Source organism: Dunckerocampus dactyliophorus, chromosome 4, assembly GCF_027744805.1.
Source record: "Dunckerocampus dactyliophorus isolate RoL2022-P2 chromosome 4, RoL_Ddac_1.1, whole genome shotgun sequence".
In the NCBI taxonomy this organism is placed as follows: domain Eukaryota; kingdom Metazoa; phylum Chordata; class Actinopteri; order Syngnathiformes; family Syngnathidae; genus Dunckerocampus; species Dunckerocampus dactyliophorus.
In genome coordinates, this window is record NC_072822.1 from 16,155,117 (window position 1) to 16,178,294 (window position 23,178).

Consider the following 23,178-nt stretch of genomic DNA (forward strand, 5'->3'; position numbering starts at 1 on the left):
GACCCACATAAGGACCGTACGTTTATGTTCTCAGTGTTTAAAGTTCCGGCTAAGATTTTTTTGTTTTTGTTTTAGAGACTGTCATCATTTATTTATTTTAGTGAGAAAGTGTTATTAAATGGAATATTACTATATGTGATTATTTACTGTGATGTAAATTATAGCCATTACAACTATTGTTCACTGTGATTTGTGTGTGTGTGGTGAGTCCCGTATGTGGCTTGTCATTGGCGGTGAGCTGGTCGCTCTCCTCAGTGCTGAAATCGCTGCTCGTCGTTATCATGTAAACGGCGATGAGGCCAAACGGACAGTCGGCAAATAAACACCAAAATGGACGATGATCTGTTCCAGCTGAGACAGTTGCCGTGAGTTAAACCGCCTTTGTTCAAATCGGTTGCTTTTGCTTTTATTCGGTCCGTGTCTCACGCTCGACCACATTGTGTTTGGCTTGTGTTTTAACACTATTAGCTCGGATTGTATCAAGGCAGCAGCGTCATGTGATGTCAAACCGATGTCAACATAGTAAAACGACGTGGAGGTATTGGTGGACGAAATCGTCAAAACCATTTTTATATTGCTGTGTCGTTTGTGCGTAGGAGGCAGCTTTGGTCAGAATGTCATGATGATGCCTTAGCTATCTTAAACGTCATTACTCAGTACTTAATGGATTTTACTCCAGTCTTGTTAGGAGTCTGATGAAAACACAATACTGACATCCCATCAAATATTAGATGATTATACAATAGATTATATACAGTATTATATCAGGGATGTCCAATGTGCGATTTGCGGCCAGCGGCACATTATAGAATTTTTTTTATTTTTTTTAAACAGCAAAAGTGGAAAAATACAACAAAAAGGAACAATGGAAATAGAAAAAGCTGAACTGTTGATACTAATAAATAACAAGACAAAGCTTCGTCTTTAAATGTATACTTTATAACTTTTTTTTAGCCTTAAAAAATATATGTATACATATTTCAATGTGGACACCCCCCCTCCAACTCACCTAACCCTTTTATTTTTTCAGTATTTGGCCCTCCGCTGTATACAGTGTTTCCCACCACAAATACATTTGGACCTCCACAAATAAATTTCGCACTACCATGTAAGGTCTGCAGATTGCTGATTATACTTACTTTATAAATTATTAACTGTCTTACAGTAACAGAGCATCTCTTAAGCTCATCCACAGCATTGATAACCTGACTGGTGTGCATTGTAATTACAGTGGTAATGTATCACTGGCACTCATGAGTTGTCTCAGTATACTTAAGAAACCGTTCATTATCTGCATGTGGCAGAAAATTACATCTTCCGTCTGTGGATAGCTTGGCTATTTCAGGGTGTTTATCTTGGAGAGCTGTTATGTGGGCCTTACAGGGTTTACACATTGTGCAATATTTTTATTCTTATCATTTTCACTACCATAAAAATATGACCAAAGTAGCCCTCAACATTTTGCCGTGATCTTGTGTCATTGTAAGCTCCAGTGCATTAGAGCAAGTTCACTTTTGGATATCCAGTTAGCTTTTAATGCCATAAACCAGAGGTCGGCAACCCGCAGCGGCTCTGCAGCCTCCCTTCGCCAAGTGTGAGGATTTTCTTTTAACACCGAAGTAGGGGAAATGTGCATTTTCAAAAAGTCTTATAACGACAAGCGCGCTGTAGCTTTGTGTTTGGAGGTTGTGACACGCTAATCGCAGAGGTGGTGACTCGGGGAGAGGCAGATAGGTTGCCGCGGGAGCTGACTGTGCATTGACTGCAGTGAGGGCGGACCTCTCGGCAGCAACCGTAGAACAGTACATGCTTTCACTTTAGTCTATAAAAAGCAGTGCTTTCACTAAGTCTCCAACTACAAGTCCCTACATTTTTGTCACTAGTCACTTTTGGGAAAATAAGTCACCAAGAGGGTTTGGAAAGTCGCCAGATTTAGTGAGACAATGGCCAAGCTGGCAACACTGGGCTGCACATAAGATGGGAAGGAGGGGGAAGCCATTCACAGATGGAGAATATGTGAAAGAATTGTTCATAAAAATATCACTTCTCCCAATTAAAAAATAAACAAGAAATGATTGAGAAAATGAAAGAATGCCTCTCTCTGCAAACACAGTCTTGGACAGGACCAACAGAATGGTCATTAATGACAGTTCAGCACAGGTGTAAATGCTATTGAGCAAACAACACTGATATGCAGAAGTGTGAAGTCTGATGAGCTTTTTTATGTTAAAGTTGGCTACGTTTTGTTTTAATTTCAAACAAATATGGGAACCATTCAAAAAGGCTTACATAGTTAAGTGATTTCAACCAAGTGTTTAAGAGTAGGCCTACACATGCTTGTTGCACTTCTGTTTGTTGAATGTTGTTGTTGTAACAGGTAACATTTAAAAAACATTTCAACTTTTACAAGTTTACAAGCTGTGTAATGTTTTGCAGCTCCAGACTATTTTTTTTTTTACTGTAAGAGGCTCTTTTGACCTTAAAGGTTGCCGATCTCTGCCATGAACAAAACACATTTTCACAAGAGCAGTTAACCTAGATTTGACAGTAGTTTTATGGCTAGTTGGAGTCCTGCGGGATTTGCAGATTTGATGTTTTCATCTTCTCTCCTAGTGTCGTCCGCTTCCGTCACACAGGCGAAAGTACACGCTCAGAGGATGACGGTGACAATCGAGAGCCGCTTGCAGAGGTACGTGTGGCAGAGCAGACAGAGCTGGAGTCTGTGGCGCTAGCAGATGGAGCACCTGTCCCCCGGGAGTTTGCCAATCCAACTGATGGTAGCGTATGATGGAACGTCATTGGTTTCCTGTCTCTGTACTTCCGAAGCAAACACACTCCTTGCAGTGGACTCGCCTCACATTTACAAACTATTCAACTGCCTTCTTTCAGACACATTCATGGTTGAGGATGCTGTGGAGGCCATCGGCTTTGGGACCTTCCAGTGGAAACTCTCCATCCTCACTGGCCTGTCCTGGGTGAGAACTTCTGTCAAATATATTCTTTCTAAAATGTACGTATGTTTGTATTAGTGAACACTTGATTATTGTGTTCAGATGGCAGATGCAATGGAGATGATGATTCTAAGCATCTTAGCCCCACAGCTGCATTGCGAATGGAGACTACCAAGCATGGAGGTGGCACTGCTTACATCGGTAATGATGCTGTCATGTCAGGAATGTGCCTAATGCTATGTCGGATACTGTATCTAACAAGCCGTTTATCCAGGTACATCTCAATAAATTACAATGTGGTTCCGAAGTTATTTGATTTCAGGAGTTCAGTTCAGACTAAGACACCAGTTGAAGGCTTAGGAAGTTTTTTGCAGTTCATTTGCTCATTAGAGTGTGAACCTTTTGATAATTTTTCAAATTTTATGAAATACTGAGCTCTAAACTATAAATATCAAAATTATTAAGAAATTATGAAATACATAATATTTCAATCTGTGAATAATACATGATTTAATTTACATAATTATTTACATAATTCACTTTTTCAACTACTGAAATAAATGTGCTTTTCAAAGATTTATTGAGATGTACCTGCATGCCATTGCATCATGAGTGGAAAATAAAATGACTCATTTGTGTATCGATGTCATTAGATACACTACAGTATTACAAGCAGCAACTGGCTTCCTTCTTTGCAGCTTTAATAGCTTCCACTTGTTTGGGAAGACTTTATCTGAGATTTTGCTGGGTGTCTGTGAGAATGTTTCCCCATTCACCCAGAAAACTTTTGTGGGGTCAGAGGGCGCTGATCTTGGACCTGAGAGAGAGTGTGCTGGCTCAAATCTCTGTTCTTGTTCATCAAAAACTGGTTTTATGGGGTTAATCAGTACTCCCACCCTCCCTATTCTGTTCCCACAAACTTGGAAGCATACAATTGGGGGAGCTACTGTAACTAGTCTATAAGAAGCTCCTGCGTGCTTAATATGATTAATAGTATTAATAGTATTAATATAATATGAATACACTATTTATAAGAGATGTGTCTCATTACTTTTGCCCAGTGTAACATGTAACACTGCATACAGCAGTTGTGTGCATTCTGTGACTTTTTTTTTTATTCATTGACACAGGCAGTGTTCATTGGAATGATGATCAGCTCCTCCCTGTGGGGAAACATATCTGACAAGTACGGAAGAAAGACAGTAAGTACATTTCCTGTAAAAATTAACATGTAAGATATGACGTTGATTGATGTTTTTGGCCTCATAATCATGTCAGCCTCACAATCAGGAGCTCAAGGGTTTGAGTTTTGTTCATCTCTGTGGGGAGTTTGCATTTTATCCCACATTCCAAATAAATGCATGTCAGGTTATTTGGAGACGCAAAATCGTCCATGATGTGGAATGTGAGTGTGAATGTTTGTGTGATTATATGTGCCCTGTAATTGATTGGGGACCAGTCCAGGGTGTATGATGCCTCTTGCGCAAAGTCAGCTGGGATAGGCTGCATCTCATTCGTCACCCAAATTAGGACAATCGGTATAAATTATAGATGGATGGATATTTTTGCCTTTTAAATGAAAGAGAAGAATAGTGACTTGTCTCAAAACAGATGCAGAAGCAATAGGACTATATGATAATTGGCGGCAGTCCATCAAAAATGTGTAAGATCGTCCAATTGTCCAAACAAAAACCCTATGGATTTTTGAGAACACCAACCTCATAATGTTTGAGGTAGCTGAGGTAAAACGTACTGTATTATGTTAGCACCCTGCCATTTATCTTTATTGTTCAGCATTGTTCATTATTGTTGTGGTCAGACTACAGTAGTAAATAGCACCCAATAAATGCAATTTTCAAACCTTTTCACGAATGCTAAACAGCGCTGTGATTACACTTTTTTTCTGAATATTTTGTATTTACCATCTTCTTCATGTTTTGACACACAGGGTCTGACAATGAGTGTGTTGTGGACGATGTTCTACGGTCTGATGAGTGCGTTTGCACCCATATATGGCTGGATCCTCGTCCTACGTGCCCTGGTGGGCTTTGGCATCGGTGGCGCCCCGCAGTCGTGAGTAACGCTCAATCATCCAAATTCAAAATCAAATTAGGCTTAACATTCTAGCGTCCTCCCCCTCATTAGGGTGACACTATACGCAGAATTTCTACCCATGAAGTCCAGAGCAACATGTATATTGTTAATTGAGGTTTGTACTATCACATCTGTCATCATCTGTCTCACCTGGTGCTTAACTATTAAGTTGACCAGTACATAACCTCTATAACTTTTTCTGTTTCCTCACAGATATTTTGGGCACTGGGCACCGTGTTTGAAGTCCTTCTTGCAATCCTAGTAATGCCCTCTCTAGGCTGGCGTTGGCTGCTGGGTCTCTCTACCATCCCACTGTTCATCTTTGCCATCCTATGTTTTGTGAGTACCTCAAGGTTTTTTAATCGTTCAGCAGCACTGTCAACTGATGAGGCTCTTCACTCGGAGGGCAGTGGCTACCTGAGAGTGCTCGATATGATGTGCTGACGGGGAATCAAGATAAAGCCCTGGCTACTTTGAAACGGATTGCCAAGGAGAATGGAGTGCCCATGCCATTGGGAAAACTTATTGCTGCCAAACAAGTAAACCAGTCACTCATTATATACCATTTATGTTACGACCTGTAACTCAGTTGTCTCTTGGCCTTTTGTCGCTTTTCTTTTCACCAGGAGGATCGTGGGAAGATCCGAGACTTGTTCTCTTCCCACATTCGCTGGACTACTGTCCTGCTGTGGTTTATTTGGTAAAAAGTGGGACTGATCATGTTTTTTATTTGTTAACTCATGTAAAATGTGTCATATTTCTAACACTCCATAGACAACGTTACACTGAGGTTCTTGTGTCTCCTAAGGTTTGCAAATGCCTTCTCGTACTACGGCCTGGTGTTGCTCACCACAGAGCTCTTTCAGGAGGGAGGTGCATGTGGAAGTAAGTTACTGCTCTGTTTATTTTGTATTGTTGATGAAATACAGCATTGTTTAGACACTGATTTTTACATTTACAAAGGAAAAGTAGTCCAAAACAGTACTTGTAAAATTTGTCGATTTATTTATTTCATAAAGACAGGCACAGTGCATATTGATAAACATTTTCATGTAAACATGCAAGATTATAGCCAGTGGCTAATTTCTGTCTTTAGTCCCTGGGGGTAAGTTGATAAAGTACAAGAACGATAAGATTTGATATTAAAAAAAAGAAAAAAAGTAAAACAGTAATCAAACAGATTAACAATAAGCAAAGAACCATTCACACTTGACAAAACCTTGAGTTTGGGGAGCCATAAAGTGCCTGCATGCTAAAGTGTTAAAGTACTTGAGTGCCAAAGTGCTTAAGTACTGAGTGCTGTAGTATCATAAGCTGCTGGTGTTGTTACATTTTGACATGTTTCTTACACACAAATGTGTGCAGATATTATTGCACTTGTTAAATATACACAGATGTATTTGTGTACACACTATTAACAGTATTCATCTACATACTGCAACTATATGGATATAAAGAAGATCCTTATGGCTTGTTTGGCACCAGCAACATCTCTAAAATTACAGCACAACAATAATCCCACACATTACAGAAGACTTAATCATAAAATAAATGTACTGTACGTAAAAAAAAAAAATACTGTGTACACACCATACCTCTTAATCAATTATGCAATTAGGGTTTGGGTTAGTCAGGCATTTTTGACTGTATAGTGCTGGTAAAGTCATGAATATGAGATTCTTGGCTAGTTATGACAGGATTAGTACAGCCATTAATACATTAGTACAGCCAATGTTTCGAAATGTTTGAAATGTGTTCTGTATTTCTCTCTAGTGTCCAAAGGTAATAAGATGGAGCTGCGATGCAGCTTGGAGTGTAAATATCTGAACAGTGATGACTATAAAGACCTCTTATGGACAACCTTATCAGAATTCCCAGGTAATACATTGGAATACTTAGAATTACATAGCATTTTTAGCGATTATTTTGTTTGACTACATCATAAAATGAAAGATAATAAATGTTTATTCTGAAAAGTTTATGTGACTGCATCACATAAACTAAGGTTCTGGGGTCGTGTTCCACAGGATTGTTGGTGACTTTGTGGGCGATCGATCGCTTAGGAAGAAGGAAGACTATGGCCTTGTGTTTCCTGGTCTTCTCTCTGTGCATCATTCCTCTTTATGGTTGTGTGGGGAGGTAAAATGGCAAATTTGAGATAAATATACCCGTTTTCTTAAAATCAAATTGTGTCGGTCATATATCCACCATTGCTGCTTCCGATTTTGTTCCAGAGCTTCCATGACGGTGCTGATATTCATCGCTAGAGCTTTCATTTCAGGGGGATTTCAAGCTGCCTATGTGTACACCCCAGAGGTTCCTTACACACACACACACACACAGTGTTTACCCTCACTTCATAGGAATAGATTCATTCAAATCAAACCTATATCACAGTAAAGAACATTGTGATACTGCACAGGTGTATCCAACTGCAACCAGAGCTTTAGGATTGGGAACGAGCAGTGGAATGGCCAGAGTTGGTGCCCTCATCACACCTTTTGTCGCACAGGTAAAAACTGTCAAATTGTGTTCTTTTTATGACAAAGTGATATATAACGTGAGAATTTCCCTGCTGACATTATCCTGCAGGTGTTGTTGGAGTCGTCTGTGTATTTGGCTCTGTCAGTGTATTGCTGCTGCTGCCTGCTCGCCGCCATCGCCTCTTGTGCACTGCCAATTGAGACAACAGGCCGGGCCCTGCAGGAGTCCAGCCATCGTCAGTGGGGGCAGGAGATGACGGGCCGGGCCTCCTCACAAAGATCAGGGCAAATCCCTCACTCGAGCTCTTGCTCCCAGGACTGAGTAATAATGACATTACTGTATTGCAATGAATGACGAAAACCTAGACCACGTTTCTGCGTGCGTCTTCAGCCCCTAAAGCGGCTACAGACAGCATAACCGTGTCATATCACTGCACTCGATAGTCTTCAACCACCACTGCTGTCACCATTTCACCATTGTATACCAACAACAGGATGGCTGGAAGACATGGCATGCGGGATTGAGCCACAAATGGTGGGGGACAAGTGAGACTCTTGAAAAAGTGAAGAAATTTGCTTTGTGTTGAAAATGAAAAGGACAAAAAGTTTTGGTATAGGGATCAGAAGTCATACGATAGCGACCGATACTTCAACTGAGAAAGCCTTAAATACTTAATTTTATTTACTTGCAAAACATCCGCTTTATACATTTAATTTGTATTGAGAGTATTTAAGTACAATCTCGCATATTAAAATGTTTTTTTTCATTTACTGCAGAATAGAGAGAATGGCCAAATCATATCAAATACATTACATCAACACATTAGATGGTGCCCAAGGGTAAATGTAAAATTTGTCATTCAACTTGTGGTTTTCAAAAGAAATTGGAAAAAATACATAATTCCAGTAGCGCTAACAATCATTTTACACGATGATCTTGACAAAGACAATGGCCAAGTGTGTTAACCTTTCATGTAATTCAAGTATGTATTACGTTTTGGAAAATGAAAACATTCAATGATGCAGAATTCAAGTAAAAAGAGATCTCTTTGTGTGTATTTTTGAAAGCTAAATGTTCCTGATTCAAAATAATTATTTGATTACAATACTTAAAACAATGTGTTAGGATCTAATTGGGTTACTGTTTACTTTACATACAGAATCATGTCTTATTTCGTACCCCTGTAAATAATGCATCAAACATGTTTAGTTGTCGAGCATTTCTTTGTATCAAGGTGATGTGAAGACCACCGTATTTTGCCCAGTCCGTTTGGAAGGAAAACGAACTAGCAGATGCCCATCTAGCTAGTTCTTACAGTATTGATTCTAACAGTGTAAAGACAAAATGCTGCATTAGGTGTCTACGTGCACTGATTCTTGTCAATACACTGGATGTAAATGTGCAATATTGCAGTAAAAAGATCCTTGAAAAAGAGCAGTGATTTTTGCTGTTATATATTAATAACTTTCAAAAATCTTACATAGTTTCTTTCAGATGTGAATTATAACCATGTTTTTTTTGTTTTGTTGGTTTTTATTATATGAATGTGAGTGTGAATGGTTGTTTGTCTATAAGTGCCATGCGATTGACTGGAGACCAGTCCAGCTGGGATAGGCTCCAGCATACCCGCAACCCTAGTGAGGATAAGCAGCATAGAAGATGGATAGTTTTTGTTATTCTGTATGTAACGGATGCCAGCCTGTGAGGCTGTGCAAGTGTACGTTGGTAAACCTCACTCCGTCTGCCTTGAGAGCTGCGCTGAACACGCGGTCAACAGTCCAGGCTTTTGGCCGTGTGGTCAGTGCTCTCGTCTCCCATTGCGAAGGTATTGTGTTCGAGCCCCGGAGCGGCCAGTGTGAAGCAGGGCGGGTTACACGTAGTAAACAAAAAAGATCTAAATTTATAAATGTGATCTCATGTTATACTCATACTGTACTTTTAGGGCATGATCGAGTGTATGCCTTATAAGGCACTGAAAAAAATCAATGACTTGATTCCAACTGAATCACAAACAAATTCACAGGTGAGCTTTTGGTCCCACCCCCTTTTGGCCCAAGATCTGGCCGAAAAGCCTGGCTGCTTCCTGGGCACAGCCTCTGTGAATGGTGAGTCCAAAACCTCCATGGCCATAGTTGTGAATCACCTACACAGTAGAAGCACAGTAAACTCAGATACTGAGAAATAATAGTAGGGCATTTATATTTTAAGTCATGATCAGCTATGTGGAATCACCTCTACTGCAGTGGGACCACACTGTATTGTCTCTCGCTCCAGTCTGACTGTATTTCGAACTGGCCTGAGGCCGGTCCAGTCGTACATTATCGTGGCATGCTGGGGTCAGAAAACAACGCAGAAAAATAACATTTACAGGGTGCAACTTCAAACTGCATGAATACACACACACACACACACACATACATACAAATATATACTGAAAGTTTAAACCAAGCTAAAAGATCTGAAAATGTATTTTCCTAACGCTACTCTCTTTAATAGCAGCAGAATTACACCGTAATCGCGTTATGAGCCATGAAGGGTTGCATTCAAAGACACCACGTAATTTAAGTTGAATTCATAGTTTGAGTGTAGATGTACAGTATTTTATGGGATTACCCAATTACTGTTTTTCTTTGTCTTTCTGTTTATTTAGACCACACATACACGTCGGAGTGTCCCTGAAAGCATCTCTCGGTTGTCTAGTGATAATGAGGAAGTGTCGTTCCCAGGACGAGCGGACTAGAGACGTGTATCTGAGTTGGAGATGCATATATGGCACATGTGTCAAACTCGTGCCCTGGAGGGCCGAGACGCTGCAGGTTTTCTCTCTAACCAGTTTCTTCAGCAGGTGGTTTAATTGATGAGCTCCTTCCCTCAAATTGAAGGTGTTGATCATTAAAATCACCTGCTTTAGTGACTGGCTGGAAAGAAAACCTGCAGTGTCTCGGCCCTCCATGGCACGAGTTTGGCGAGTTTGAGCGGATTTTTCTATTGAATTAAAAAAATAACTCATGACAAAACACAAAGGTGGGGTCTGTGTTGATCCCGCTGCCGCATTGTGTCTTTGGGAATAGTCACATCAAAATCACATCTTCATTGAAGGTAAAAGTAACCTTAAATGTCATCATTTATATGTACATGCAGATTGAATTGTTTTATGCATGTACAACTATAATTGCAAAACTATAAAAACGGGTGTTGTGTACATTTTTGTGTTTCTGGAACGGGTTAATTGGATTTACATTATTTGTTATGGGAAAAACTGATTCAGTTTGCGTTCGTTTCGGTTAGAGTCAGACCTTCTTGAACATATTGACACTAACCACGGTTCCACTGTAGTTAAGAATGACTCAACAGCACCTTTGCTGGTCGCAGATAAGTACTGCACTTCATTTTGTCCCAAAGCCTCGAGATGCAATAAATCAACAATGAACATCTAATCAAATTAGAAAAAAAAACATCCATCTGTTACAGTAGGTGAAATGGCCAGGTGTCTATAATCGTGTACATACATATACAGTATATTTTGACAGAACTTACAAGAATTATTGTGTTTCTGTATCATACCTTGAGACTAGGTACGAGCTGGCAAGCCTTTTCCCAAATGTTTTTATGATCAGTGATATTATTGTGTTCACTCCAGTTGCCCAACTGGAACAACCCACCGACTGTCACAAGACGACTCCTGCACAAACAAACTCATGAAAACAACGTACAGGGAGTAACACATGTACATGTACTTGTGTTGATGGTATAAAACAGAAAGTATGTAAAACAGAAGCAGCAGGGGTGGACTTATCATGAGGCAAACACAGGCAATTGCTTAGGGCCATGAGATTTCCAGAGGCCCCCAAACGTCTCATGAAAACTGATTATTGATTTTTTTATGTGATTATATGTACATATTAGTCTTAATTCACATGCTTAAAACTACATCAAAATGTGTAATCTATCATGATTGTTTCGAATGCTCCCCCCTCCCTTGTCAGGCAGTGGACTATTCCATGTTACTGCGCATGTGCAGATTGATTCAGGAAGACGGCAGAAAAAACAAAGTTGTTGGCATGGTGTGGAGGAAGATGAAGCGGAGTTACTCGAGTGGAGCGGAGAAGGTGAGAGGTAAGCACACCGTTTCTACCAAAACTACCGAAAGTGTCAACCTTTTTCACAGTTCCAAGTACAAACGTAGACATACGACAACAAAAGCCGGACGTTCTTGACAATAGCACTGCTGTCAGTGTCAGCCACAGAGGTAGTCCTCGGGATGAAGCGGAGTATTAAAGCGGTAAACTACATTAACCCTTGAAGAGTTATTGTCCATATTTTGGACAGTGAGATTTATTTTAAAGAGAAAAGCATTTGGGGAAAAAACGTTTGATTGCTTCAAGGTCTCCCAGGTTGGAAATAGATGAAAAACAAAAAAAATGGCACCATGCCAACATTTGTAAAGTGTTGCATCTCTGAGCAAAATAAAAATGCTCCAGAACGTTACAAAAGTCCAAGTTTTGACACATAGACTCCCATTATAATGTCTATTTTTTGATGCACTGAAAACCTCATATTTTATCATGCATTTCCCGTGATTTCCGCTTCAATCCATTCAGTGGCGAGTCGAAAAACAGCAGAGAGGGATTTTTTTTTTTTTTTTTGAATTTACACCCACAATCCACTGGATGGCGACACAGCCTAACTAATAGCGTCTTTGCAATGAGCGCCCAATCGTGCAAAATGAACGTCATGGAAACTGTCCATCTTGCTAGAATAGGTGCGTGTGTGTGTGTGTGCATTGCTGGGTGAAGTTATTTTGCAAAATAAAGTGTTATTTGCAAAATTGTGCATGTATGCACGGAGCATGCGTGTCTGTGGTTGCAGCGTCAGCGGCGCGTCAGCGGCGCGTAAGCGGCGCGTCACTCCAACATGGCGGCTCTGCTTGGGGGAATGCTGGGAGTTGTAGTTTGATGTTTCTATTGGTCCAGCGTTTGAATCTGACCCCCCCCCTCCCTCTTCCTATTGGATAGCGGTGTTTTGAGAGCATTTCCCAATGCGGCTCGCCTTGGAAAACAAGCTTTTTCTCTGCAAAACAGCTTTTTGTCGATAAAACAGCTTTTTGTCTGCAAGACAGCTTTTTGGCTTTTAAAACCTTGCAAAACGCTTTCTTGCATGCTGCAGAGGCCACATCTGGACCTTCACGAAAGAGAAAGCAGTGTGGACTTTGTGACACACCCACTGAGAGCGTCCAATGTCTGCTCGAAATGCGGCGTATCAGTATGACGAAATCATATGAGGCCGACTTGCATGAATTGTTCGAAAAAAAAAAAAGTTGTTTATTGTTCATGTTCATTCACGTTCAAAAATAAATAAATACAAAAAACTATATATGCATGGATAGGTCTGATGCCACTGAATATTTTGAGTGGTTGAAAGTAAAAAAAATATTCAGAAATTATACACTTCCAAGGGTCTGTCAATATTTGAACAAAAAAACGCGTTATGGGGTAATTAACATAAAATTGCCATTGTCAAAAAAATGTGCATGCCACAAAAAATCTGTTGTTGTGATTTTTTAACATATTCAAGGCCCTAATTATTCATATCAAACATTCCAATTTTAATTAATTTTTTTATATAGATATACACATAATTGTTTTTTGCTGAAAGCACATTATTGCTTTTATTGTACATAGAGGGTATCAAAAATAAATAAATAAATAAAAACTATATATGTATGGATAGGTCTGATGCCACTGAAAATTTTGAGTGGTCGAAAGTAAAAAAGTATTCAGAAATGACTGAGTTATTACATTTTAAAGACAGAGCCAAATTTGGGCAAAAAAATCAGTTGTGGCATATGTGTGAAAAAACTCTTCACGGGTTAAATGTCGCTTAATGTTTTTATCAATCACACTAAAAGCGTTGAGGTGATTTACTTGTTAGATAATAATAATCCTCCTGGATGATTTTAAGGTTTTATCTTGCTCAGGAAATAGAATAATATTTTCATATTCACACTTGTTAGTATTATATACAGGTGTGAATATGAAAAAAAAATCTTAAATATTAATGTTCATCATCTACAAGTACTAACTTAGTAGATGACGAACATTACTATTTAAAATAGTTTTGGGAGGGTATATAAACATGGCTAAGTAACTAGCTGCTGCCCACATTGAAGACCTTGTGTTGAGGTGAGTATAAAACTTCTGTACCAGGATGTGGAGGGCCCCAATGACTGGGTGTGCCTTGGGCTCCCAAATGACTAAATGCGCCCCTGCTGTTCAGTCAGTGCCAAATCTCACTGACATTACCCAGGAATGATGTACGGTGAGTTGTAAACCCCTGATGAATGGTGGGTCAAAATCCAGTGCTTCAACCATGGGGCATCCACCTGAAAAACAGGAATATAAATACCCAACAACTATTTGCACTTCGTCTGAATAAAAATAGGATGATCCACCTAACCTTTATTATTTGTCCTCGGCCTGGCTTGAGCTCAGGGTCAGGCTGGAGCTCTCCGGCTCTTACACCAGTGCAGTTTATTATCACATCTGCTCCACATTTAGACAGCTAAATAGGACGGTAAACAATGCTAGATGATGGATTATTTGTAACGATGTGTAAATATACAGTGTGTCACAAAAGTACACCACTAAAAATTCTGCAAATATTTTATCATATATTTTCATGGGACAACACTAAAGAAACAAGACTTTGATACAATGTAATGTCAGTGTACAGCCTGGATAACAGTGTAAATTTACTGTTCCCTCAAAATAACTTGACACAGCCATTAATGTCTAAACTGCTGACAACAAAAGTGAGTGCACCCCTCATGAAAATGTCCAAATTGTGGCCAAAGCATCAATATTTAGTGTGGATACCATTATTTTCCAACACTGTCTTAACTCCCTCCAGCCTGGAGTTCACTAGAATATCAAAGGCACTAAGGATGAGCCGGATACTTGTTATAAACGAGTATCTGTTACGGATGATGCATTTTTGCCGAATACCGCCTGGTTTGTATCTAAAGTCACTTGGTAAACTTGTTTTGTAAAGTACGCGGTGCATTTGACAAGACAGCGCTGTGTAGGCTTGTGTTGCGTAGGCCACGTATGCAACTCAATCGGGGTAGCATGACCGCTTTTTTCCTTGAAATTTATTTTTGTCTTATTCCAGGAAGTCATCATAAAACATGCGTGCTACCTACAATATATATATCAGGTAAGTTTACGTTAGTTTTCACAGACATTTATGTAACTTTATCTCTGATACTCGCAAGATCCGGTACTAGCAAAAGCACTCGATCAACACCAGCTGCTTTTTCTCCTCTGAAATACTTTGACACCCCCTCCAAATCTCACAGCAAATCAAAACCGTGGGAGATTCATCATTTGCTCTGGATGTGAGAGCGTTGCTCACCGGTGTCGCTGGGCACTGCCGCTCGTTTCCATAGCCAGTGCACTAAAAGAAACAGGCTGTCAATTCACTGTGCTGCACATTTTTTGAGGCGTCAGGTTTAACCAGGATACTATCACAACCCTACTAGTTGGCATCTGTTACATAGAGTATGAACACTGCACTTCTATTTTTTGCATTCTGTTACTGGTAACTGGTAAAATTAAGAGAGCTTCCAATTTGTAAAAGTTTATAAGCTGATGTTTTGCGGTTCCAGACTATTTTTCTTTAGTGGGCGAGGGGGCAAAATGGCTCTTTACCTTATTGTATCAACGTGTCGTTTCTGTAATGTTGTCTCTTGAAAAGATATCATAAAATATTTGCAGAAATGTGAGGGCTGTACTCACTTTTATGACATAATATATGTTCAACAAAAAAAATGCATTTATAAGGCCTACCTCTGTAAATGAGCCAACTTTCCTGTGATAAAATTTCACACCTCGTTTTTGCAACCTGGAGAGGACAAAGAAGCAGATATACATCATTAAACCACCACTACCAACACTTCAACACTACTAATCATTAACTTTTTATTCAGGCTACTCAGTATGTCTGAATTGATATGGTTATACTGTATATAGAATTATTGACTATGCAAAGGTACCTGCGACACTTAAAATATTATTCATTAAACAGGTTCACCTCAACAAGCCTTTGCTCTCAATTCCCCATTTATTTATCTTAGTCCCTTATCTAAAGTGCCTTGTTGCAATCAATACATTCTATTGACAATTATGAGGAATAGTGTTCTACAGAGTCAGGCGTGTTCTCCTTTCATGGTTTAATAGTGTATGAAATTACAAGGTGCTACAAGCTAAAGTTGACCTTTGTCAGGTTCCAATCAGCTTAAGTTTTATACAAACTACAGTACAGATACCGCTATCTGTGCATCCATTCATCCACTTTCTATATCACTTGTCCTCATTAAGGTCACGGGTGAGCTAGAGCCTATCTCGGTTGACTTTGGGGTGAGAGGCAGGGTACGCCCTGGACTGGCCACCAGTCAATCACAGGAACGCTCACAATCTATTAGGTGAGGGTTTTTTTTATCAAACTCATTCAAGGGAACTAATCAATGATAAATTGGTTAAATGATTAGGATACGTGTCCCATTACACGTTTACTCACCAGTCCATCAACCAGGGTAGGTATGTCTTACCCTCCACCATGACAGTAGTGTTGAACCACCCGTCGCTAAAAAAGATAAGACATTTTAAAAGGGTGTTAGAGAATATATGCACTTGGAGAGGATGATTGAATCATGTCTGTATTTGCAACCACAACTCTACCTGTAGCCAGGGAACATCTGCAGCTCACGCTCTGTGAGACGCCTGAAGCCCAGGACTATATCTTTAAAGGAAGGCTCCTGCACACAAAAACATCACATGAGCGAGAGCACTATACACAATATAAACAAATTTCCAACCACCTGTAGATTCAGTCTTATCTTATCTATACATTGGGTGTTTCGAGAGCAAATCTGTACTCACAGGACTTGGTTCTGTGCAGAGGTTGTAGCCAGACTGGAGGAAAACACCCATTTTTACAGACTCGGGTGAACTGAGGCAACTCACCAAATAGTCAAAGGTCTGTTTATTCCATTCTCTAAAGCAGAGGAGGATGCAGCATTGAAAAAGAGCATGTTGTAAAGAAGAGAGGTTAATTTGAATGAAAGAGAATACCTCTCCTTGAGGTTGTCATTGTCATTAAAGTACGGCTGCCACAAGCCTGCCGCTCCATCACTGGTGGTCAGTGGGGTGAAGCAGTCTGCATACACCTCTATGGTCAGTGGACTGACCAAGGAGTGGTACTGCTCATATATACTCTGAGCAGTGGACAGACCAATGACTCCAGCACCTATTATAGCCACACGCATTTCTGTAATGACACAGCAGAGGAAACCTGATGTTTACATGTCTACTTTATAGGGATGTCCCGAGAAGATCATCAGGATCGGGATCGGCTGCCGATCCATGTATTTCTAACGTCAGATAAAATCGGCTTCCACCACGAGATCGGGCCGATCCGGTTGATGTATAATGTTCGTGACTCTGGGCCACACTCCAACACGGTAGGTGCGGTAATGTGCCTCAAAGCTGGTTGCCACTCGACACCGCCGCCCGCAAGAACAACAAAACAAGAAAACCAACATGCAGATATTTCCACGGTGTACCGTGGTGAAGTTAGTTTTACGTTGGATATTCAGCTCCGTAGCTACAGTGGTAGTTCCACCTCACTGTGCCCGGACTGCTGTGTCATGGTGAGGGGAGCTTGCACGGGAAGTGCCACTGACATCTGCAAAGCCGCTTAAGACCTAATGCTAGTATTATTTGCAGGTGACACTACCGAATTCTGTTTTGGAGAGGGCACCCAAGAGCTAGTAAGAAAAATCACAGATAAAATGACTATAAAATGACTATACTAAAAACGGATTATCCTTGAACCTAAATAAAACTAAAATAATGCTATTTGGTAATAGCAGAAAGGATACTTATGTGCAAATACAAACAGACGGTGTGGACATTGACAGAGTAAATGAAAATAAAGTTTTAAGTGTTATAATAGATGGAAAAATGAGTTGGTAATCCCACATTAAAAATATAAAGAGGCAAGAAATACATAAATATTGAATAAAGCAGAATTTGTGCTTGTAAAATTCACTCCATACTCTCTATTGTTCTCCAGTCTTACCATATCTAACTTATTGTGCAGAGATATGGGGTAATAACTATAAAAGCAGACTTCACTCACTAATGGTACTACAAAAAAAATCAGTTAGGATAATCCATACTGCCGCTTATAGAGAACATACAAAACCTTTATTCCTAAAACCACAACTATTAAAATTTGTCGACCTGGTAAACCTTCAAACAGCTAAAATTATACATAAAGCAAAAAAAATAACCTGTTACCCAAAAACATTAAACAAATTAAACTTAAAACACCTATTCGCCCACACAACTTGAGTAAAAATTGAGTAAAGACCTCAAACAATGCAGTAAAATGAGCCATTTTAAGAAACAGTACAAACAGTTGTTTACAAAATATAAAAAAGAAGAATCCTGAATCAGTGGGAAATACTTTGTAAGCTGAGCCATATGACAAGTGCACTTTATGCAATTTGCAGCAATTTGTCCATACAGATCTACAAACCTAAACTTCATTGTAATACATTGTTATATTTCTTTATCATTTTCGAGAGTTATTCAGAGCTGGCAAATGGAACATGTTGAATGAGAAATAAACAAATGTATTCGCAATTGATGTGAACTGTATTAACAATTGTGAAATTTATTAGCAATTGATGGGGGATTGAATAAGCCCTGCTTCTTCCTACTCCTTTTGAACATGTCGAATTATGAATTGTGATACAGTATGTGATGTGTACTGATATGAAATGAAATGTTCAACTTTTTAAATAAATTAAATCAAATCAAATCAGTTTTCCTTTAATTTCATCACACAGTGGTTACCAACTCTTTAATCTTGCATGACAGTTAGGAATGTTAAAATGCTATTTTAAATATAAAGGTCAAGTATAAAGGTTTTATGGTGGCAGCAGTTTGAGCCTGGAACAAATTAATTCATTTCCCTCTTTTTGTTTAAAAAACTGTTTGGCGATTGGGAAGTCGAGCAGTGACATGGAACAGACTGCATTCGTTTTTGGAGATTTCACTGTGTTTTAGTTTGATTTTACAGTGCTTAGCTTCTCTTTACACTTGTATGACAGTTTAATGTTAATGTTAAAATGCTACTTAAAACTATGTCTCAACAATTAATAGAGGTGTTATGATGGCATGGTTATGAACAGCATTGTTATAGCTTATTTCATCTCTAATTGATCACAGTGGGGAAATTAGGGTTGAAATTAAAGCAACACGGAAAGTTGACGAGCTTCTTTGAAGGTTTCATTGCATTACAAGTGGGCGATATTACTTACTTACTTATTTGGACATTTTTCAAAACCTTGAATGATTTTGTGATTTTTTTTACTTTAATTTGTTGATGATAATGATAATTAGAGTTAAACACAGGACACATATTTTAGGGAAAAAAATACAATAAGATAATGTAAGAAATCAGCAAAATAATCAAATGTATCATTTATTCGCGTTTATTACATTCAATCACAAAATAAACAACTGCAGAAAAGCAAAAAATACTCATTAAAATCTTCCTGTGTCTAAGGACTTATTCCCTGACTTTGTAAACAATATAACAATATATACAAAATATACTGTATGTGAACAACACAACACGAAACACAGATACAGTTTTTGTGAAAATAATCAGAAGAGAACTGAAAAATATGTCTATCGATCGATGCGCCAAACTCTACTACTGTACTCTGTACGTACTATATATAAGTACGGCAGCATAACAAGTGAATTAGAATACTGTACGGTGCAATGCTTGTGACACTACAATAGTTAAGGTAACTACTGTATTTACACATGCAGCGAACCTAATTGTGGTACACGGATTCGAACACAACATCTTTGCTCGACGACAACGACTGTACTACTGACCACTGTAGGTTTTGCAAACGACACTATAAACTATGTTAAAAGTATGTTTGGTTTGTTTGGAGCTCTGCACTCTTCAAGAGAGTTGCAGCAGCGTTACATTAGACCACTAAACTTCCGACAACTTCTGCCAGTGTCACTCTTGAAGTATAAGCAAACTGTATGCAGACGCGATAATAACTACACAAAATCACTCACACAATGATAGCGTAAAAGTTTTGGTACTGTACCGTCAGAGTGGTAGTCGATCAACTGTGAGCAAAGCCAAGAGCTAACAACAACAGTCCGACTGTCACATGCAAGGGGCGGAGTCTGTCTCGCTATCTATGAATCTACGGGACAACAATTTTGATTGGCACCTACTCAATCGAATGAGGTCTTCATTCAGCAGCGTTGAACATTTTGTCTGTTCGTTGTCTTTAATGCATCCAAATACGTCTCGAAAGTTTGAACAATTTAATGTACCAGGAAGAATGATACACAGCTGCGGGGAGTCGTCTTGTAGTCGGGTGCAGGAAGAAGTCCGAGGCACTTCTGGTCAGGTTTTTACCTAGCTTAGCCCCATAGAAATACAGTATATACTGTACGTTTCTGTCTGTGGCTTAGCCCCCTCACGCGTAGAGGGATGCTTTGCTGTTGTACGTGTCACGCTCGGCTGTGACATGTCAGCTTTCTTCTCGCCTGACCTGTTGAACTTTGTTATGGGCTCGTTACTGCTCAAGTTTTGCTCTGTCTTCCAGGGGCTGGTATTCCTGAGGTGGGCGGAGCCACTGGAGGAGCACAGCTGCTTTCCATCAGCACGTGCATTTATTCGCCGCAGCTGCTGCAGGAAGGCGTAGGAGTATTCCGCTGTTTTGGACGCTACTCTGCACGACGCCTGTTTGCTGACTCCCAAGTCATTCGCATTTATCTCCTTCCTATGTGGTACTAGCCTTCCTACTTGCTTGCCCAGTGGTCCGCCTGTCTCTCAGGTAGCTAGTTCCTCTTCTGTACTAGCCAACGTTTGTCGCGGTGCTTTGGACATTCATTCAGCGCCGTTGTTTTTTGTTGCTGTATCAAAGTGTCAAGTAAAAGCTTTACTTCTTACCTGGACGTGTCTTGCATCTGCATACTGGGATCCACACCTGCACATCCACGCACCAGTCGTGACAGTACGTCTCATGTGTGACCCAGTGGTCTTAGCTGTTTAAAGCAGCCAACTCCTCAGTACGAAAAGTAGCTTTTTTTTTTTTTTAAGTAGCTATTATCTGACCTAGAAGTCGCTAGATGGCGTCACAGGCTAATTTGCATATTATTTGCATATGCCGTTGTGACGGATTCTATAGGAAAAAGCATAACCTCGTAGGAGAGAAGTGAGCTCTCTAAAAACCATCATGTTTCCAAACTCATCCTGCGACACGCGAAATGCAACTTTCGTCTTTCTAAAATGGCCGCTACTGAAGGGGTTGTCTTTTGAAAAATGGCTGGGATTGAATGAGTTAATAGGCCAAAATCAACCACGAAACAGCGTGACTGATTAATTTATATATTACGGACAAACGGTGACAGAGCGGAGTCGTGCAAAGTGAGTGTATCACCTTCAGTTGCGTTTAGAACTAAAAATAAACTAGAGTCTTGGTTTGATCATTTAAAATTGGCCGTCACTTCATCAAAATAAAATAATTTAAATTTTATCTCGGCCAGCGCCCACCTGTCAACAGCTGGACATCATAATAATTACATCTGCGTCTCCAGCCTCCACCTTTTATCTTGCAGTTAGGACTACTTGTTTAATTTAGCACACAACTTTCTCGCATCACTTCTGACACACTTATAGGTATGTGTCCAAGTCCAAATGAGGCTTGAGTGTAATGAGTAGTAATTTAATGAGGATTAAATCCTGGCCATCCTGGCAGCATCGCACCTCGCGCATGTGTGATTCATGGATGCATAAAGCTCCACTATGCTCCACTATGAGCCGCGGAAGCTGACAGTGCACTGACAGCTTGTGACTGCTTTGGGGCGGGGTGGACCGTTCAGCAGATCTGTGAGTTCTGTGAAAAACTGCAGGGCAATACGTTCTTTCACTTTTAAGTCCCCAAATACCAGAAAACTCTTCAACAACGGCAGAAAAAGTCACTAGATTTGTCACTTGTCGCTTTTGAGAAAATATGTCAACAAGAGGGTTTGGTATCTTGCCAGATTTCGCGACAAACTCGCCAAGTTGGCAACACTCAGGAACATAATGTAATTCCACTTTGCACAATGCAACACGCATGAAAATGAGTTGGAACAAGCTAGCTTATTTTGCCTAAACAATTGCCGATAATCAGTTTACCTCCTGAATAGACTTCCTGTACATGTTCAATGTTTACAATTGTTTATTTTAGAAAAGAAAAGGAAAGAGAAACAAAACCAGCATATACAGTAGATCCACAAACAGGGGTTCATAGGGGTTACTTTCCGGGACCTCAAACGAATAGCGAAAAACGGAGAGTGATTGATACATGCGTAAACATGTCTGTGTTTGACACACAACTCCACATTTGCAATAAAAGTGACAGTTGTAATTATTAGATTAGACTAGATTCAGCTCCAAAACCCGCCAGTTTTCTCTTCAATTGCCATTGTTCACTTGCAACACAATCCCTGTTTAAACCCTAAATATGTCTCACACATTTATTAAATGCAGTTGAAGTATAAAATGTATAGGCAGCTACTCACTACTAATGAAATAAGATGACCAATGAACAGATGGAATCTGAGTCAATCTGGTCGTCAGGCTGGCGCTAGCTAGTGCTTCTGTAGCCAAACAAACCTCTGTGCTCAGCACACAACTATGGTGCGCTCAAGGGACGCCGAACAAAGTGTGACATCTCAATGCTTGATGAAAAAAACATTATCAGTGAAGCATAACAACATAAGCATGTAAAAATTGTGGGCTTTCTAACAGTGGTTCGTGGACAGTATTCTGTACATTTTACCAGTATTATAACATATTTATAAATTGTGAACGTTATGGTAAATGAGATATTATTTCTGTGGAAAAAAAAACGGGAAAAAAATTAATATATTAATTTGTTGACAGTGAATGTGTGGGGATCTACTGTACCCAGATAAATAGCGTTAGACTGATTTGTAATTAACACTAATAATCATTTAGCTTTTTAAATATTTGCATAAGGCATGCTGTACGTTGACAGTATGGTCTCATGTTTACTTCAGGAGTTTGAAGCGTGTGTATATTTTGAGGACCATCTCAGGCAATGTACCCAGATTTCCTTATATATAACATGCAATGATCATTTAATAAATACATTGTTGTGATTTAATTTTTGGGCATCCCCTCCTTTATGTCTTCCCAATGGTGGAACTGTTACACCATTCAAACATCTGTCCAAACATTTGAGACAATGTTTATATTTTAACAAAAGAACATACAATAAAGGCAAACATAACATATTTTCAGCAAGCAAATATTTGGATGACAAGAGATCGCTCTGGATTTGTGAATATGAAAGTTGCCTAATAAAGACAAAAGTTCGACAGTAAAATCTAATTATTTCACTGCCGTCATACTTGTGGTTTGGCACTAACATTTGTCATGAGACAAATCTCAATATTTTCCAATCAATGCAAAATGAAGTAGTCCATGACGGCACCACTTCCTGCACAGCCAGCCCTGTGTGGCGTCC

The 23,178-nt window shown here is 39.5% G+C and overlaps 2 protein-coding genes across 3 annotated transcripts; one reads left to right on the top strand and one right to left on the bottom strand.

The window, feature by feature from the left end:
* The first annotated feature begins 9 nt into the window (after positions 1–9).
* Positions 10–8,969, top strand: svopa (SV2 related protein a). Its single transcript, XM_054773085.1, has 16 exons — positions 10–365; positions 2,614–2,777; positions 2,890–2,975; positions 3,054–3,152; positions 4,082–4,153; positions 4,900–5,024; positions 5,097–5,160; positions 5,259–5,384; positions 5,456–5,584; positions 5,672–5,745; positions 5,854–5,930; positions 6,819–6,923; positions 7,073–7,184; positions 7,280–7,361; positions 7,468–7,557; positions 7,638–8,969. Exons 1-16 carry the CDS (start codon positions 331–333, stop codon positions 7,848–7,850), a joined length of 1,653 nt encoding a protein of 550 aa, XP_054629060.1. The 5' UTR covers positions 10–330; the 3' UTR covers positions 7,851–8,969.
* LOC129179631 (D-amino-acid oxidase-like) lies at positions 6,048–20,646 on the bottom strand. Of its 2 annotated transcripts, none has more exons than XM_054773089.1 (11): positions 20,592–20,646; positions 16,661–16,856; positions 16,469–16,583; positions 16,268–16,344; positions 16,107–16,172; positions 15,377–15,431; positions 13,986–14,090; positions 13,832–13,911; positions 11,094–11,211; positions 9,762–9,860; positions 6,048–9,672 (listed from the first exon to the last, which is right to left on the bottom strand). In XM_054773089.1, the coding sequence occupies exons 2-11, from the start codon at positions 16,852–16,854 to the stop codon at positions 9,547–9,549; spliced, it is 1,035 nt and encodes a 344-aa protein (XP_054629064.1). In that variant the 5' UTR covers positions 16,855–16,856; positions 20,592–20,646; the 3' UTR covers positions 6,048–9,546. The 2 variants fall into 2 exon arrangements, with proteins under 2 accessions (XP_054629064.1, XP_054629063.1); XM_054773088.1 differs by lacking the exon at positions 20,592–20,646 and adding an exon at positions 19,735–19,796.
* Positions 20,647–23,178: the final 2,532 nt, after the last annotated feature.

What these genes read in the sequence shown, in the direction of transcription:
- svopa (XM_054773085.1), top strand. Translation starts at nt 331, where the DNA reads ATGGACGATGATCTGTTCCAGCTGAGACAGTTGCC. An exon ending in AGGTGGCACTGCTTACATCG is followed by an intron (nt 3,153 to 4,081) that starts GTAATGATGCTG and finishes TCATTGACACAG; the next exon opens with GCAGTGTTCATTGGAATGAT. An exon ending in TCACACCTTTTGTCGCACAG is followed by an intron (nt 7,558 to 7,637) that starts GTAAAAACTGTC and finishes ATTATCCTGCAG; the next exon opens with GTGTTGTTGGAGTCGTCTGT.
- LOC129179631 (XM_054773089.1), bottom strand. Translation starts at nt 16,854, where the DNA reads ATGCGTGTGGCTATAATAGGTGCTGGAGTCATTGGTCTGTCCACTGCT. An exon ending in TCTGCACAGAACCAAGTCCT is followed by an intron (nt 16,345 to 16,468) that starts GTGAGTACAGAT and finishes TTTTGTGTGCAG; the next exon opens with GAGCCTTCCTTTAAAGATAT. An exon ending in TCACCGTACATCATTCCTGG is followed by an intron (nt 11,212 to 13,831) that starts GTAATGTCAGTG and finishes TTGTTTGTGCAG; the next exon opens with GAGTCGTCTTGTGACAGTCG.